The 16,984-nt window shown below is 64.0% G+C and overlaps 2 protein-coding genes across 2 annotated transcripts; both read left to right on the top strand.

Annotated features, from left to right (window-relative positions):
- Positions 1–233: 233 nt before the first annotated feature.
- On the top strand, positions 234–2,503 carry LOC132322992 (cathepsin D-like). The gene is made up of 3 exons (XM_059837769.1): positions 234–385; positions 1,179–1,277; positions 1,888–2,503. The coding sequence occupies exons 1-3, from the start codon at positions 374–376 to the stop codon at positions 2,047–2,049; spliced, it is 273 nt and encodes a 90-aa protein (XP_059693752.1). The 5' UTR covers positions 234–373; the 3' UTR covers positions 2,050–2,503.
- A 966-nt stretch (positions 2,504–3,469) lies between these two features.
- Positions 3,470–16,706, top strand: LOC132322995 (potassium voltage-gated channel subfamily C member 1-like). The gene is given in 12 exon segments (XM_059837771.1): positions 3,470–3,746; positions 3,748–3,897; positions 3,899–3,973; positions 3,975–4,048; positions 4,050–4,131; positions 8,713–9,147; positions 9,149–9,529; positions 9,531–9,663; positions 12,188–12,279; positions 12,281–12,401; positions 16,584–16,642; positions 16,644–16,706. Coding segments are annotated over 12 exon segments (1,884 nt in total). The 5' UTR covers positions 3,470–3,527.
- The last annotated feature ends 278 nt before the right edge of the window (positions 16,707–16,984 follow it).

Here is a 16,984-nt window from a genome sequence, read left to right as displayed (position 1 = left end):
CCCCCCCTTTAACTGCCCCCGACCCCCCAAACCCCCCCTTTAACTGCCCCCGACCCCCAAACCCCCCCTTTACCTGCCCCCGACCCCCCAAACCCCCCCTTTACCTGCCCCCGACCCCCCAAACCCCCCTTTAACTGCCCCCGACCCCCCAAACCCCCCCTTTTCCTGCCCCCGACCCCCCGAACTGCCCCCGAGTGCCCCCCGCCCCCTCCCCCAGGCTGTCGGTGGGGGGCTCCGGGGGTCGCGGGCTGCCGGGACCCCCCGCTGTGCGGGGGGGGCTGCGAGGCCATCGTGGACACGGGCACGTCGCTGATCACCGGGCCCAGCCCCGAGGTGGCCGCGCTGCACCGGGCGCTGGGGGGGGTCCCGCGCCATGGGGGGGCAGGTACGGAGCCCCCCGACCCCCAAAACCCCCCGGGTGGGGGTCTCTGAGTGTCCCCGAGTGTCCCCTGGGACCCCCCAAAACCCCCCGGGTGGGGGTCTCTGAGTGTCCCTGAATGTCCCCCGACACCCTCCAAAACCCCTTTTGGGTGGGGGTCTCTGAGTGTCCCCGAGTGTCCCCCTCACCCCCCAAAACCCCCCGGGTGGGGGTCTCTGAGTGTCCCCGAGTGTCCCCCACCACCCCCCAAAACCCCCTGGGTGGGGGGTCTCTGAGTGTCCCCGAGTGTCCCCCGCCACCTCCCAAAACCCCCCGGGTGGGGGTCTCTGAGTGTCCCCGAGTGTCCCCCACCACCCCCCCAAAACCCCCTCGGTGGGGGTCTCTGAGTGTCCCTGAGTGTCCCCTGGGACCCCCCAAAACCCCCTGGGTGGGGGTCTCTGAGTGTCCCCCACGACCCGCGGGTCCCCTTTTGGGTGGGGGTCTCTGAGTGTCCCCTGGGACCCCCCAAAACCCCCTGGGTGGGGGTCTCTGAGTGTCCCCGAGTGTCCCCTACGACCCCCGGGTCCCCACTGGGTGGGGGTCTCTGAATGTCCCCCCTAGTCACTTTTGGGTGGGGGTCCCTGAGTGTCCCCCTGTCCCCTTTTGGGTGGGGGGTCCCCGAGTGTCCCCCCTGTCCCCTTTTGGGTGGGGGTCCCCGAGTGTCCCCCCTGTCCCCTTTTGGGTGGGGGTCCCTGAGTGTCCCCCCTGTCCCCTTTTGGGGGGGTCCCCGGTGTCCTCAGGCCCGTGTCCCCTCCCCCAGTACCTGCTGGACTGTGACAAGGTGCCATCCCTGCCCAATGTCACCTTTGTCCTCGGCGGGAAGGAGTTCACGCTCAGCCCCCAGCACTACGTGCTCCAGGTGGGACCCTGTCACCTGTGTGTCACCTCTGCGTCACCCCTGTCACCTCTGTGTCACTTCTATGTCACCTGTGTCACCTGTGTGTCACCCCTGTCACCTCTGTGTCACCCTTGTCCCCCTGTCCCTGATGTCCCCATCCCCATCTCCCCGCCCCTGTCACCCACCGTGTCCCTGTCCCCTTGTCCCCCTGTCCCCCCTGGTCCCCTTGTCCCCCTGTCCCTGATGTCCCCATCCCCATGTCCCCACCCTTCTCCTTGTTCCCCTGTCCCCAGATTTGTCCCCCTGTCACCCCCCTGACACTGTTCCTGTGTCCCCAAGTCCCCCTGTCCCCTGATGTCCCCATCCCCAGCTCCCCGCCCTTGTCCCCTTGTCACCGCCCCTCAGGCTGTCCCCTTGTCCCCCTGTCCCCTTGTCCCCCTGTCCCTCATGTCCCCACCCCCAGCTCCCCGCCCCTGTCCCCCTGTCCCCCTGTCCCTGATGTCCCCATCCCCAGCTCCCCCGCCCCTGTCACCCGCCGTGTCCCTGTCCCCCTGTCCCCTTGTCCCCCTGTCCCTGATGTCCCCACCCCCAGCTCCCCGCCCCTGTCACCCGCCGTGTCCCTGTCCCCCAGGTGTCCCAGTGGGGGTCCCCCACGTGTGTCAGTGGCTTCATGGCCCTGGATGTCCCCCCTCCCTCGGGACCCCTCTGGATCCTCGGGGACGTTTTCCTCGCCCGCTTCTACTCCGTGTTCGACCGCGACCGCGACCGCGTGGGGCTGGCACCCAGCAAGTGACACCTGGGGACACCCTGGGGACCACCTGGGACACCCCCAGGACATCACCAGGACACCCTGGGGGACCACCTGGGACACCTTGGGGACACCTCTGGATGGTTGGGGGACACCCTGGGGACACCCTGGCGACACCTGCGACACCCTGGGGACACCCCCAGGACGCCCTGGGGACACCTCTGGATGATTGGGGACACCCTGGGGACACCTCGGGATGATTGGGCGTGGCTTTCAGGGCTGACTTCAGCGTGTGGGGGGGAGTGACTTTCCTTAAGTGTGGGCGTGGCCTGATTCGTGGTGGGCGTGGTTTCCACAAAAGATGGTTTATACCCTGTGTGGGCGTGGCCTCTCCTCAGTGTGGGCGTGGTTTATCCTCCATGCAGATGATTTCTCAGTGTGAGCGTGGCTTCCCCACGCAGTGGGCGTGGTCTCCATAAAGGCGGGCTTTTTCCCCTCAGTGTGGGCGTGTCCTTCCCTCACGGCGGGTGCATCCTCCCCTCACGGTGGGCGTGGTCTCCATAAAGGCGGGCTTTTTCCCCTCACGATGGGCGTGGCCTCCATAAAGGCGGGCTTTTTCTCCACACGGTGGGCGTGGTCTCCATACAGGCGGGCTTTTTCCTCTCAGAGTGGGCGTGCTCTCCCCTCACGGTGGGCGTGCTCTCCCCTCATGGTGGGCGTCATCTCCAGAAAGGTGGGGTTTTCCCCTCACGGTGGGCGTGCCCTCCCATCAGAGTGGGCGTCCCCTGCCCTCACGATGGGCGTGGTCTCCATAATGGCAGGCTTTTTCCCCTCACGGTTGGCTTGGTCTCCAGAAAGGCGGGCTTTTCCCTTCAGGGTGGGCGTGCCCTCCCCTCAGAGTGGGCCTTCTCTCCCCTCACGGTGGGCGTGGTCTCCATAAAGGCGGGCTTTTCCCCTCACGGTGGGCTCATCCTCCCCTCACGGTGGGCGTGCTCTCCATAAAGGCGGGCTTTTCCCCTCAGAGTGGGCGTGCTCTCCCCTCATGGTGGGCGTCATCTCCATAAAGGCGGGGTTTTTCCCCTCACGGTGGGCGTACTCTCCCCTCACGGTGGGCGTGCTCTCCATAAAGGCGGGCTTTTTTCCCCTCACGGTGGGCGTGTCCTCAGGAAAGGCGGGCTTTTTCCCCTCAGAGTGGGCGTGCTCTCCCCTCACGGTGGGCGTGCCCTCCCCTCGCGGTGGGCGTGCCCTCCCCTCACGGTGGGCTCATCCTCCCCTCACGGTGGGCGTGCTCTCCATAAAGGCGGGCTTTTTCCCCTCAGAGTGGGCGTGCTCTCCCCTCACGGTGGGCTCATCCTCCCCTCACGGTGGGCGTGCTCTCCATAAAGGCGGGCTTTTCCCCTCACGGTGGGCGTGCCCTCCCCTCACGGTGGGCGTGCCCTCCCTCACGGTGGGCGTGCTCTCCCCTCAGTGTGGGCGCCTCCCCGCCGCGCCTGCGCTCCCCGCGCCCTCCCCGCCGCGCCGGGATGCGGCACCCGCCGTCCCCTCTCCCTCCCCTCGCCCCCCTCCTCCTATCGCGACTCTCGCCCCCTCCTCCCGTCGCGACTCTCGCCATGGGCTGGCAAGCCGAGCGCGACAAAGTGGTGATCAACGTCGGCGGCGTCCGCCATGAGACCTACCGCAGCACCCTGCAGACGCTGCCCGGCACCCGCCTGGCCGGCCTGGCCGAACCGGGCGCCGCCGCCCCGCTTCGACTACGATGCCGGTGCCGGCGAATTCTTCTTCGACCGCCACCCCGCCGTGTTCGCCTACGTGCTCAACTACTACCGCACCGGCAAGCTGCACTGCCCGGCCGACGTGTGCGGGCCGCTCTTCGAGGAGGAGCTCGCCTTCTGGGGGCATCGACGAGACGGACGTGGAGGCCTGCTGCTGGATGAATTACCGGCAGCACCGCGATGCCGAGGAGGCCCTGGGACAGCTTCGAGAGCCCCGAGGGGCCCGGCCCGCCCGAGCCCGCCGAGCCCAAGCGGCTGTGCCTGGAGGAGGGCCGGCAGGCCAGCTGGGTGGCGGCGGTGGCGGCCGAGGCTCTGGGCGCTCTTCGAGGATCCCTACTCGTCCAGGATGGCCAGGGTGAGGCTTTGGGGGGGCTTTAGAGGGGTTTAAGGGGGGTGTGAGGGGGGTTAGGAGGTTTAGAGGGGCTTAGAGGGGTTTACGGCAGATCTGAAGGGGTCTTGGGGGCTTTAAGGGGGCTCTAGAGGGGTTTAGGGCTGATCTGAGGGGCTTTAGAGGGGTTTAGGGCAGATCTGAAGGGGTCTTGGGGCCTTTAAGGGGGCTCTAGAGGGTTTAGGGCAGATCTGAGGGGGTCTTGGAGGCTTTAAGGGGGCTCTAGAGGGGTTTAGGGCTGATCTGAGGGGCTTTAGAGGGGTTTAGGGCAGATCTGAAGGGGTCTTGGGGCCTTTAAGGGGGCTCTAGAGGGGTTTAGGGCTGATCTGAGGGGGGTTTAGAGGGATCTAGGGGGCTTAAGGGGGCTCTAGAGGGGTTTAGGGCTGATCTGAGAGGCTTTAGAGGGGGCTCTAGAGGGGTTTAGGGCATTTTTGAGGGGGTTCGGGGGGCTTTAGAGGGGTTTAGAGCAGTCCTGAAAGGGTCTTGGGGGCTTTAAGGGGGCTCTAGAGGGGTTTAGGGCAGGTCTGAGGGGGTTTAGGGCATTTCTGAGGGGGGTTTAGAGGGGCTCTAGAGGGGTTTAGGGCAGCCCTGAAGGGGTCTTGGAGACTTTAGGGAGCTCTAGAGGGGTTTAGGGCAGCTCTGAAGGGGTTTGGGGCATTTCTGAGGGGGTTTGGGGGGCTTTAGAGGGTTTAAGGCATTTCTGAGGGGGTCCTGAGGAGTTGTGGAGGGGTTCAGGGTGCTCTAGAGGGGTTTAGGGCACCTCTGAGGGGGTTTAGGGCATCTCTGAGGGGGTCTTGGGGGGCTGTGAGGGGTTTAAGGCACCTCTGAGGGGGTTTAGGGAGGCTCTAAAGAGGTTTAGGAAGGTCGGGGGAGCTCCAGAGGAGTTTGGGACATCTCTGAGGGGGTTTAGAGGGGCTGTGAGGGGATTTAGGGCGGCTCCAGGGGGGTTTGGGAGCATCTCTGAGGGGGTTTAGAGGGGCTGTGAGGGGATTTAGGGCGGCTCCAGGGGGGTTTGGAGCATCTCTGAGGCGATCCTGAGGGGACGTGAGAGTGTTTTAAAGGTGACTGAGGAGTTTTAGGGGGGCTCTGAGGGGAATCTGGGGGGCTGTGAGGGGGTTTAGGGGTGTCTGAGGGGGTTTAGGACATCTCTGAGGGGATTTAATAACGCTGTGAGAGGGCTCTGAGGGGGGTTAGGACAGTTAGAGGATTCTAGGGGGTGTTTTAAGGGAATTAAAGTGAATTCTAGAGGGGTTTAGTGCATCCTTGAAGGGTTTTAGGAGGGATGTGAGGGGGTTTAGGGCATCTCTGAGAGGGTTAGGGGGGCTCTGAGGTGGTTTTGGGGGCAAAATGTGAGTTTAAGGGGGCTCTGAGTGGGTTTTAGAGGGGCTCTGAGAGGAGTTTGGGGCATCTCTGAGGGGGTTTGGGGGGCCTGGGAAGGTTTAGGACATTCCAGAGGGGAGTTAGGGATGTCTGAGAGAGTTAAGGACATCCCTGAGGGACTTTAGGGGGTGTTAAAGTGATTTTGAGGGCGCCGAGGGGTCTCTGACAGGGTTAGGGGGGTGGTGAGGGGATTAAAGGGGTCTGCAGGGGGGTTTAGGGTATCCCTGAGGGGGTCTCGGGGGTCTCTCAGGGGGTTTAGGGCATTTTTGAGGGGGTTTGGGGCATTTTTGAGGGGGTTTAGGGGGTCTCTCAAGGGGTTTAGGGCATCTTTGAGGGGGTTTAGGGCATTTTTGAGGGGGTTTAGGGCATCTCTGAGGGGGTCTCGGGGGTCTCTCATGGGGTTTAGGGCATCTCTGAGGGGGTTTAGGGCATTTTTGAGGGGGTCTCGGGGGTCTCTCAGGGGATTTAGGGCATTTTTGAGGGGGGTTAGGGGGTCTCTGAGGGGGGTTTGGGGGCTCTGACAGGAGGTTTGGGGGTCTGTGAGGAAGTTTGGGGGTCTCTTGAGGAGGTTTGGGGGTCTCTTGAGGAGGTTTGGGGGGCTCTGAGGGGTTTTGGGGTCTGTAAGGAGGTTTGGGGGGTCTCTGAGGAGATTTGGGGGGTCTCAGAGGGGTTTGGGGGCTCTGCCAGGTGGATTGGGGGTCTCTGAGTGGGTTTTGGGGGTCTGTGAGGAGGTTTGGGGGGCTATTGGGGGGTCTCTGAGGGGTTTTGGGGGTCTCTTGAGGAGGTTTGGGGGGCTCTGAGGGGTTTTGGGGGCTCTGCCAGGAGGATTGGGGTCTCTGAGGTGTTTTTGGGGGGTCTTTGAGAAGGTTTGGGGGTCTCCGAGTGGGTTTTGGGGTCTGTGAGGAGGTTTGGGGGTCTCTTGAGGAGGTCTAGTGGGGTTTTTGGGGGGCTCTGAGGGGTCTCGGGGGGTCTCTGAGTGGCCGGGGGGGGTGCTCAGGAACACCGCAGAAATATTTGGGGAGGGGGCGGTCGGGGGGACACTGCGGGGACCCTGAGGGGACTTCGGGGGTGGCTTTGAGGGGACAGCGCGGGGGGGGGGGGTGGGGGGGTGATGGGGGGGACACGGGAGGACACGGGGCCGCCGTGGGGGAGGGGAGGGGGGCCCGATCCTCTCGGCATGTCCCCCCCCCCCGTGTCCCCCAACGCCCCCCCCCGCCATGTCCCCGGTGTCCCCTCGCCCCCCCCCCCCCGCAGCCGCTGGCCCCGATCCTGCCGCAGCGGGGCCGGGGGGGGGAGGGGGGGGGAGCGGGACCGCACTGCGGTGCCCCCTCCCCCCCCCGGCCTGTCCTACATCCCCTCCCCCCCCCGGGGGCCCCCCTCCCTCCGTGTCCCCCCCCCCGCGTGGCCTAAATCGCCCCCCCACCCCCCCCAAGCCTGGCCTACATCCCCTCCCCCCCCCGCTGTCCCTTGTGTCCCCCGCGTGTCCCCAACCCCCCCCACCTGGCCTAGATCCCCCCCCCCCCGTGTCCCCTGTGTCCCCCCACATGTCCCCAAATATCCCCCCCCCACCCCCGTGTGGCCTAAATATTGTCCTGCCCCCCCCCTTTATGTCCCCAACCCCCCCCTTGTCCCCTGTGTCCCCCCATGTCCCCAACCCTCTATAGCCCCCCCAAAATGTCCCCAACCCTCTGTAACCCCCCCTCGTGTCCCAACCCCCCAACTTGTCCCCCGTGTCCCCCCCATGTCCCCAACCCTCTATAGCCCCCCCAAAATGTCCCCAACCCTCTGTAACCCCTCCTCGTGTCCCCAACCCCCTGTCCCCCGTGTCCCCCCCCGTGTCCCCAACCCTCTGTAACCCCCCCAACTGTCCCAAACCTCCCCAACTTGTCCCCCGTGTCCCCCCCGTGTCCCCAACCCTCTATAGCCCCCCAAAATGTCCCCAACCCTCTGTAACCCCCCCGTGTCCCCAACCCCCTGTCCCCCGTGTCTCCCCCCGTGTCCCCAACCCTCTGTAACCCCCCCAACTGTCCCAAACCCCCCCAACTTGTCCCCCGTGTCCCCAACCCTCTGTAACCCCCCCCAACTGTCCCAAACCCCCCCAACTTGTCCCCACATCGTGTCCCCAACCCCCCCAACTCGTCCCCTGTGTCCCCCCATGTCCCCAACCCTCTATAGCCCCCCCAAAATGTCCCCAACCCTCTGTAACCCCCCCAACATGTCCCCAAACCCCCAAATTGTCCCCTCCCTTTGTGTCCCCAACCCCCCTCTGTGTCCCCCCCGTGTCCCCAAACCCCCCCAACTTGTCCCCTGTGTCCCCCCCATGTCCCCAACCCCCCCAATTTGTGCCCCCCCCAAAATGTCCCCAAACTCCCCCCCTCTGTCCCCCCCCACCGTGTCCCCAAACCTGTGTGACCCCCCCAGGTGTCACCTGTGTCCCCCCTCCCTCATTAAATGGGGGGGGGAGGGGGTCAATCTGGGGGTTCAGGGCATTTTTTGGGGGGGGGTCAGAACTCAACTGAGCCCCCCATGAATATTTGGGGAGGGGGTCTGTGATTTGGGGGGGTCAGAACTCAACTGAGCCCCCCATGAATATTTGGGGGTGTCAGTGATTGGGGGGGGGGGTCAGAACTCAACTGAGCCCCCCCCCCCATGAATATTTGGGGGGGGGTCAGTGATTTGGGGGGGGTCAGAACTCAACTGAGCCCCCCTCATGAATATTTGGGGGGGGTCTATGATTTGGGGGGGGGGTCAGAACTCGACTGAGCCCCCCCCATGAATATTTGGGGGTTGTCAGTGATTTGGGGGGGGTCAGAACTCGACTGAGCCCCCCCCCATGAATATTTGGGGGGGGGGTCTGTGATTTGGGGGGGGGTCAGAACTCAACTGAGCCCCCCCCATGAATATTTGGGGGGGGTCAGTGATTTGGGGGGGGGGTCAGAACTCAAACAAAGGAGCCCCCCATGAATATTTGGGGGGGGGTCAGTGATTTGGGGGGGGGGTCAGAACTCAAAGGAGCCCCCACCCCCATGAATATTTGGGGGTGTCAGTGACTCAGGCTGGTCAGAACCCCAAAATCCTCAAGGGGCTCCTCCCACGGAGCTTTTCGGGGGTCTCCACCCCCTCCAACCCCCAACCCTCTCTGTCTCTCCCCCCCCCACCCCACCCCAGTACGTGGCCTTCGCCTCGCTCTTCTTCATCCTCATCTCCATCACCACCTTCTGCCTGGAGACGCACGAGGCCTTCAACCGCGTCATCAACAAGACGGAGACGGTGACCACGGGCAACGAGACGGGCACGCAGGTGGCCGTGGAGGTGGAGACCGAGCCCTTCCTCACCTACGTGGAGGGGCTCTGCGTGGTCTGGTTCACCTTCGAGTTCCTCATGCGCGTCAGCTTCTGCCCGGACAAGCGCGACTTCATCAAGAGCAGCCTCAACATCATCGACTTCGTGGCCATCTTGCCTTTCTACCTGGAGGTGGGCCTGCGGGGCTTGTCCTCCAAGGCGGCCAAGGACGTGCTGGGCTTCCTGCGGGTGGTGCGCTTCGTGCGGATCCTCCGCATCTTCAAGCTGACGCGGCACTTCGTGGGGCTGCGCGTGCTGGGCCCACACGCTGCGCGCCAGCACCAACGAGTTCCTGCTGCTCGTCATCTTCCTCGCCCTGGGCGTGCTCATCTTCGCCACCATGATCTACTACGCCGAGCGCATCGGCGCCGACCCCGACGACGTCACCGGCTCCCGCCACACCTACTTCAAGAACATCCCCATCGGCTTCTGGTGGGCCGTGGTCACCATGACCACGCTGGGCTACGGGGACATGTACCCCATGACGTGGTCGGGCATGCTGGTGGGCGCCCTGTGCGCGCTGGCCGGCGTGCTGACCATCGCCATGCCCGTGCCCGTCATCGTCAACAACTTCGGCATGTACTACTCGCTGGCCATGGCCAAGCAGAAGCTGCCCAAGAAGAAGAACAAACACATCCCCAGGCCCCCCCCAGCCGGGCTCCCCCGGGTACGGCTCGCCGGGCTCGGGTCCCAACGCCCCCGGCAGCCCCCGGGGCACGCGGCGGCCGCCGGCCTGCCCGCTGGCCCAGGAGGAGGTGGTGGAGATCAACCGGGCCGGTGAGCGGCACCCCGAAAATGGGGAGGGGGTTTGGGGGGGGATTGGGGTGGGATTTGGGGGGTTTGGGGTGAGTTTGGGAGGGTTTGGGGTGGGTTTGGGAGGGTTTGGGAGGGTTTGGGGTGGGATTAGGGGGGTTTGGGGTGAGTTTGGGAGGGTTTGGGGGGGTTTGGGAGGGTTTGGGGTGGGATTAGGGGGGTTTGGGGTGAGTTTGGGAGGGTTTGGGGGGGTTTGGGAGGGTTTGGGTGGGTTTGGGTGGGATTAGTGGGGTTTGGGGTGAGTTTGGGAGGGTTTGGGGTGGGATTAGAGGGGTTTGGGGTGGGTTTGGGTGGGTTTGGTGGGGTTTGGAGGGGTTTGGAGGGGTTTGGGGGAGATTGGAGGGGTTTGGGGGGGTGAGTTTGGGGGGGTTTGGGGTGGGTTGGTGTGGGATTTGGGGTGGGATTGGAGGGGTTTGGGGTGGGTTGGGGGAGATTGGAGGGGTTTGGGGTGAGTTTGGGGGGGGGTTGGGGTGGGTTTGGGTGGGTTTGGTGGGGTTTGGGTGGGTTTGGAGTGGGTTGGGGGAGATTGGAGGGGTTTGGGGTGAGTTTGGGTGGGTTTGGGGTGGGATTAATGGGGTTTGGGGTGGGTTTGGGTGGGTTTGGTGGGGTTTGGAGTGGGTTGGGGGAGATTGGAGGGGTTTGGGGTAGGTTGGTGTGGGATTTGGGGTGGGATTGGAGGGGTTTGGGGTGGGTTGGGGGAGATTGGAGGGGTTTGGGGTGGGATTAGAGGGGTTTGGGGGTGGGTTTGGGGTGGGATTAGTGGGGTTTGGAGTGGGTTGGGGGAGATTGGAGGGGTTTGGGGTGAGTTTGGGGGGGGTTTGGGGTGGGTTTGGGTGGGTTTGGGTGGGGTTTGGAGGGGTTTGGAGTGGGTTGGGGGAGATTGGAGGGGTTTGGGGTGAGTTTGGGTGGGTTTGGGGTGGGATTAGTGGGGTTTGGGGTGGGTTTGGGTGGGTTTGGTGGGGTTTAGGGTGGGTTGGTTTGAGTTTGGGGGGGTTTGGGGTGGGATTGGAGGAGTTTGGGGGGAATTGGGGGGGTTTGGGGTGAGTTTGGGGGTGTTTGGGGTGGGATTAATGGGGTTTGGGGTGGGTTTGGGTGGGTTTGGGTGGGTTTGGGGGGGATTGGGGGAGTTTGGGGTGGGTTTGGTGGGGTTTGGGGGAGTTTGGGGTGGGTTTGGGGGGGACTGGGGGAGTTTGGGGTGGGTTTGGGGGGGATTGGGGGAGTTTGGGGTGGGTTTGGGGGGATTGGGGTGGGTTTGGTGGGATTTAGGGGGTCTCGGTGGAGTTTGGAAGGGTTTTGGGGGAGTTTTGGAGGGGTTTGGGGTGGTTTGGTGGGGTTTGGGGTGGGTTTGGTGAGTTTCAGGGGGTCTTGGTCGAGCTTGGAGGGGTTTGGGGGCATTTTAGGGATTTCTGGAGGAGATTTAGTGGATTTTAGGGGTTTTGGGGGGAGTTTGGGGGGGTTTAAGGGGTTTTGGGGAGTTGGAAGGAAGTTCGGTGGATTTTGGGGGAATTTGAGGGGGTTTGGTGAATTTTGGGGGGTACCAGTGGATTTTGGAGGTGTTTGAGACAGATTTGGGGGATTTTAGGGGCTTGTGGTAAAATCTGAAGGGGTTTGGGTAAGTTTGCTGAATTTTGGGGGGAGTTTGGTGCATTTTGAGGTGAATTTGGGGTATTTTGGGAAGTGTTTGGGATATTTTGAGAGGAGTTTGGGGAATTTTGGGGGGAATTTGGGATATTTTGGGGGAAATTTGGCACATTTTGGGGCGATATTTTGGGAAGTGTTTGGGATATTTTGGGGGGAATTTTGTGCATTTTGGGGGAGAAAATTCACGCATTTGGGGGGGGAAATTTGGCACATTTTGCAGGGAATATTTTGGGGGGAGTTTGAGATATTTTGGGGGGAATTTGGTGCATTTTGGGGTGAGTTTGGTCCATTGGGGGCGGGGACATTTTGGGAATATTCTGGGGGGGAGTTTGGCACATTTTGGGGGTGAATTTTGGGAAGTGTTTAGGATAATTTGAGGCCAATTTGTTGCATTTTGGGGGAATTTGGTCCATTTGGGGGATATTTGGGGGGGAATTTTTTGCATTTTGGGGGGGAATTTTTGCCATTTTGTGGGTTGTATTTTTGGCATTTTTGGGGGGAATTTTTTGCATTTATGGGGGTAATTTTTGCCATTTTGTGGGTTGAATTTTTGGCATTTTGGGGCGGAATCTTTGCCATTTTGTGGGTTGAATTTTTGGCATTTTGGGGGGGAATCTTTGCCATTTTGTGGGTTGAATCTTTGCCATTTTTCGGGTTGAATTTGTCACATTTGAGTGAATTCCTGACATTTCCAGCGAGTCAGGAATATTTAACCCCCCCTGGGGCCTATTTGAAGCCGAGTTTAACCCATTAGGCTCTCTCAGCGTGGCTCCCCCCCCTACCTGGCCGTGTCCGGGGGGGGTTTTTTCCCATTTCCCATCCCAATTTCGGGGTCCCCCCCTTGCAGAATCCCGTCCCAACGGGGAGGCGGGCCGGGCGGCGCTGGCGCAGGAGGATTGTCCCCCCATCGACCAGCCCCTGTCCCCCGAGGAGCGCGGTGGGGGTCCCCAAAACGCCCCCGCCGGGCCCGGGGGGGGGCCGCGAGCGCTGCGGCCGCGACCGAGCCTGTTTCCTGCTGGGGCCCGACTACGCGCCCCCCCCCGAGGGACCCCTGCGCAAAGGTGGGTGAGGAGACCCCCCCGGGCACCCCCAAATCCTGGGGGTATCGATAGACCCCCCCGGGCACCCCCAAATCCTGGGGGTAATGGTAACCCCCCCCCCCCGGGCACCCCCAAATCCTGGGGGTATCGATAGACCCCCCCAGGGTACCCCCAAATCCTGGGGGTATCGATAGACCCCCCCCCCGGGCACCCCCAAATCCTGTGGGTATCGATAGACCCCCCCCCCCGGGCACCCAAATCCTGGGGGTATCGATAGACCCCCCCCGGGCACCCCCAAATCCTGGGGGTAATGGTAACCCCCCCCGGGCACCCCCAAATCCTGGGGGTATTGATAGACCCCCCCGGGCACCCCCAAATCCTGGGGGTATCGATAGACCCCCCCCAGGGTACCCCCAAATCCTGGGGGTATCGATAGACCCCCCCCCCCCGGACCCCCCCAAATCCTGGGGGTATCGATAGACCCCCCGCGGGCACCCCCAAATCCTGGGGGTATCGATAGACCCCCCCCCCCGGACCCCCCCAAATCCTGGGGGTATCGATAGACCCCCCCCGGGCACCCCCAAATCCTGGGGGTATCGATAGACCCCCCCCAGGGTACCCCCAAATCCTGGGAGTATCGATAGACCCCCCCCAGGGCACCCCCAAATCCTGGGGGTATCGATAGACCCCCCGCGGGCACCCCCAAATCCTGGGGGTATCGATAGACCCCCCCCAGGGCACCCCCAAATCCTGGGGGTATCGATAGACCCCCCCCCCGGGCACCCCCAAATCCTGGGGGTAATGGTAACCCCCCCCCCCGGGCACCCCCAAATCCTGGGGGTATCGATAGACCCCCCCCGGGCACCCCCAAATCCTGGGGGTATCGATAGACCCCCCCCCGGGCACCCCCAAATCCTGGGGGTATCGATAGACCCCCCCCCCGGGCACCCCCAAATCCTGGGGGTATCGATAGACCCCCCCCCGGGCACCCCCAAATCCTGGGGGTATCGATAGACCCCCCCCGGGCACCCCCAAATCCTGGGGGTATCGATAGACCCCCCCCAGGGTACCCCCAAATCCTGGGGGTATCGATAGACCCCCCCCGGGCACCCCCAAATCCTGGGGGTACCAATTTTGGCCCCTCCCCCCGGGTACCCCCCCTATTCTGGGGGTCCCCAAACCCCCCCCCATGTCCCCCCCCCCAATGTCACCCCAATACCCCTGGGGGTCCCCAACCCCCCCATTCTCCCCTGGGGTTCCCAAACTCCGCCCCCCACCCCACCAGGGTACCCCAAAACCCCCCTGGGGGGGGGTCCCCAAATCCTCCCCCCCCCCTTCCTGCATGGGCCGCCCAGACCCGCCCCTCCCTCAAACTGGGGGGTGGAGCTTGCACAGCCCCCCAAACTGGGGGGCGGAGCTTGCACAGCCCCCCAAACTGGGCCAAACTGGGGGGGTGGGGCTTGCACAGCCCCCCAAACTGGGCCAAACTGGGGGGGTGGGGCTTGCACAGCCCCCCAAACTGGGGGGCGGAGCTTGCACAGCCCTCCCAAACTGAGGGGGCGGAGCTTGCACAGCCCCCCCAAACTGGGGGGGCGGGGCTTGCACAGCCCCCCCAAACTGGGCCAAACTGGGGGGGTGGAGCTCGCACAGACCCCCCAAACTAGGAGAACTGGGGGGTGGAGCTTGCACAGCCCCCCCCGAACTGGGCCGAACTGGGGGGGCGGAGCTTGCACAGCCCCCCCAAACTGGGGGGGCGGAGCTTGCACAGCCCCCCCGAAACTGGGGGGCGGGGCTTGCACAGCCCCCCCGAACTGGGGGGCGGGGCTTGCACAGCCCCCCCAAACTGGGGGGCGGGGCTTGCACAGACCCCCCGGCGCTGGGGGGCTCTGGGTGCCCCTTGCACACGCGCGTGCAAGGGGCGGGGGCTGGCTGGGGGCTCCGCCCATGCGAAGGGGGGCGGGGGTATCCCTGTCCCCACAGGGGGTCCTTGTCCCCATAGGGGGTCCCTGTCCCCATAGGGGGTCCCTGTCCCCATAGGGGGTCTCTGTCCCTGTCCCCACAGGGTGTCCCTGTCCCCATAGGGGGTCTCTGTCCCTGTCCCCATTAGGGGGTCCCTGTCCCCATTAGGGGGTCTCTGTCCCCATAGGGGGTCCCTGTCCCCATTAGGGGGTCCCTGTCCCCATAGGGGGTCCCTGTCCCCATAGGGGGTCCCTGTCCCCATAGGGGGTCTCTGTCCCTGTCCCCATAGGGGGTCCCTGTCCCCATAGGGTGTCCCTGAACCCATAGGGGGTCCCTGTCCCCATAGAGGGTCCCTGTCCCCATAGGGGGTCTCTGTCCCTTTTAGGGGGTCTCTGTCCCCATAGGGGGTCCCTGTCCCCATAGGGGGTCTCTGTCCCCATAGGGGGTCCCTGTCCCCATAGGGTGTCCCTGAACCCATAGGGGGTCCCTGTCCCCATAGAGGGTCCCTGTCCCCATAGGGGGTCTCTGTCCCTTTTAGGGGGTCCCTGTCCCCATTAGGGGGTCCCTGTCCCCATAGGGGGTCCCTGTCCCCATAGGGTGTCCCTGTCCCCATAGGGGATCCCTGTCCCCATAGGGGGTCTCTGTCCCCATAGGGTGTCCCTGTCCCCATAGGGGGTCCCTGTCCCCATTAGGGGGTCTCTGTCCCCATAGGGGGTCCCTGTCCCCATTAGGGGGTCTCTGTCCCCATAGGGGGTCCCTGTCCCCATTAGGGGGTCTCTGTCCCCATAGGGTGTCCCTGTCCCCATAGGGGGTCCCTGTCCCCATAGGGGGTCTCTGTCCCTGTCCCCATAGGGGGTCCATGTCCCGTTTAGGGGGTCTCTGTCCCCATAGGGGGGTCCCTGTCCCCATTAGGGTGTCCCAGTCCCCACAGGGGGTCCCTGTCCCTGTCCCCATAGAGGGTCCCTGTCCCTGTCCCCACAGGGGGTCTCTGTCCCCATAGGGGGGTCCCTGTTCCCATAGGGGGTCCCTGTCCCCATAGGGGGTCCCTGTCCCTTTTAGGAGGGTCTCTGTCCCTGTCCCCATAGGGGGTCCCTGTCCCTTTTAGGAGGGTCTCTGTCCCTGTCCCCATAGGGTGTCCCTGTCCCCATAGGGGGTCTCTGTCCCTTTTAGGAGGGTCTCTGTCCCTGTCCCCATTAGGGGGTCCCTGTCCCCACAGGGGGTCCCTGTCCCCATAGTGGGTCCCTGTCCCCATAGGGTGTCCCTGTCCCCATTAGGGGGTCCCTGTCCCCATAGGGGGTCCCTGTCCCCATAGGGGGTCCCTCCCGGGGTGACCCCTCCCCTCTCCCCTTCTGTCCCCAGCGCTGGTCACCGCCTGAGAGCCCCGACGGCGCCGCAGGTCAGCCGGGAGGGGGCGCCCTCACCCTGGCCACGCCCCCGCAGAACCCCGCCCCCTTTTGCGGAGCTGACCCCGCCCACTTCGCACCGCTGCGCATGCGCAATCCCCGCCCCCCCCGCACAGTGGCGCTGCTTCACCAGGGGATGGGGGAGGGGCGGCACCTGGGACCCCCCCCAAAAATACCCGGGAACCCCAAAACCACACCTGGGGACCCCAAAAAAACACCTGGGAACCCCAAAATACACCTGGGGACCCCCAAAAAACACACCTGGAGACGCCAGAAAACATCTGGGGACCCCAAAAAACATCTGGGGACCTCAAAAAACACCTGGGAACCTCTAAAACCACACCTGGGACCCCCAAAAAACACTTGGGGACCCCCCAAAAAACACACCTGGAAACCCCAGAAAACATCAGGGGACCCCCAAAATCACACTTGGGACCCCAAAAAAACACCTGGGGACCATCCTGGCTTTTTTGGGGTGCCCCTCCCCCCCCCAGCCTCCTCAGTACCCCCTGAGGGGTCCCCAAATTTTCTGGGGGGTCCTAAACTGGAGGGGCTCCACCCCGCCCCTTAATGGGGTCCCCAATCTTTGGGGGTTCCCAAGTTTTAGGGGGGAGGGGTCCCTTGGGGAGGGGGGTGTTGGGGGGGGTCCTGTCCCCTTTTGGGGGGGGGGCCCAAATTTTTGGAGGGGGTGGGGGAGTGGTCCTACATTCCATTTTTTGGGGGGGGGGGTTCCCCATTTTGGGGGAGGATTTGGGAAATGAAAGGGGGGGGCTGAGGGGGTTTTGGGGGTTTTTGGGGTACTGACCCCCCCCTCCCCAATTTGTGTCTCCCCCCCCTCAAGGCTACGAGAAGTCGCGGAGCCTCAACAGCATCACGGGGGTGCGGGTGGCCCCCGCCGCCCCCCCCCTTCAGCTCCCCCAGCCCCCCCCGGCGCCCCCGCTCCCCCATCCCCTCCATCCTCTGAGGGGGGGGTGGGGCAGCCCCTCCCCCCACCCCGCACCCCCTTTTCCTGCCCCCCTTCCCCTCCCCCCCCCCCCGAGAATGGGGAAAAAAAACTCATCAGTGGCAATGGGGGGAGGGGGCGCCCCGGCACGGGGGGGGTGATTCTGGGGACACCCCACCCCCCCTCCCCTCCAAGGGAGGGGTGCCCCCCTAAGAGACTGTGAAAGGGGGTGACGAGGGGACCCCCCCGCCCCGGTGTCACCCCAAAGGCTGCACTGCACTTTCTGGACTGGGTGTCCC

Source organism: Haemorhous mexicanus, unplaced genomic scaffold (genome assembly GCF_027477595.1).
Source record: "Haemorhous mexicanus isolate bHaeMex1 unplaced genomic scaffold, bHaeMex1.pri scaffold_236_ctg1, whole genome shotgun sequence".
Lineage (NCBI taxonomy): Eukaryota > Metazoa > Chordata > Aves > Passeriformes > Fringillidae > Haemorhous > Haemorhous mexicanus.
The sequence above is the reverse complement of the archived record's forward strand: the minus strand, read 5'-3'. Positions and strand labels throughout refer to the sequence as shown.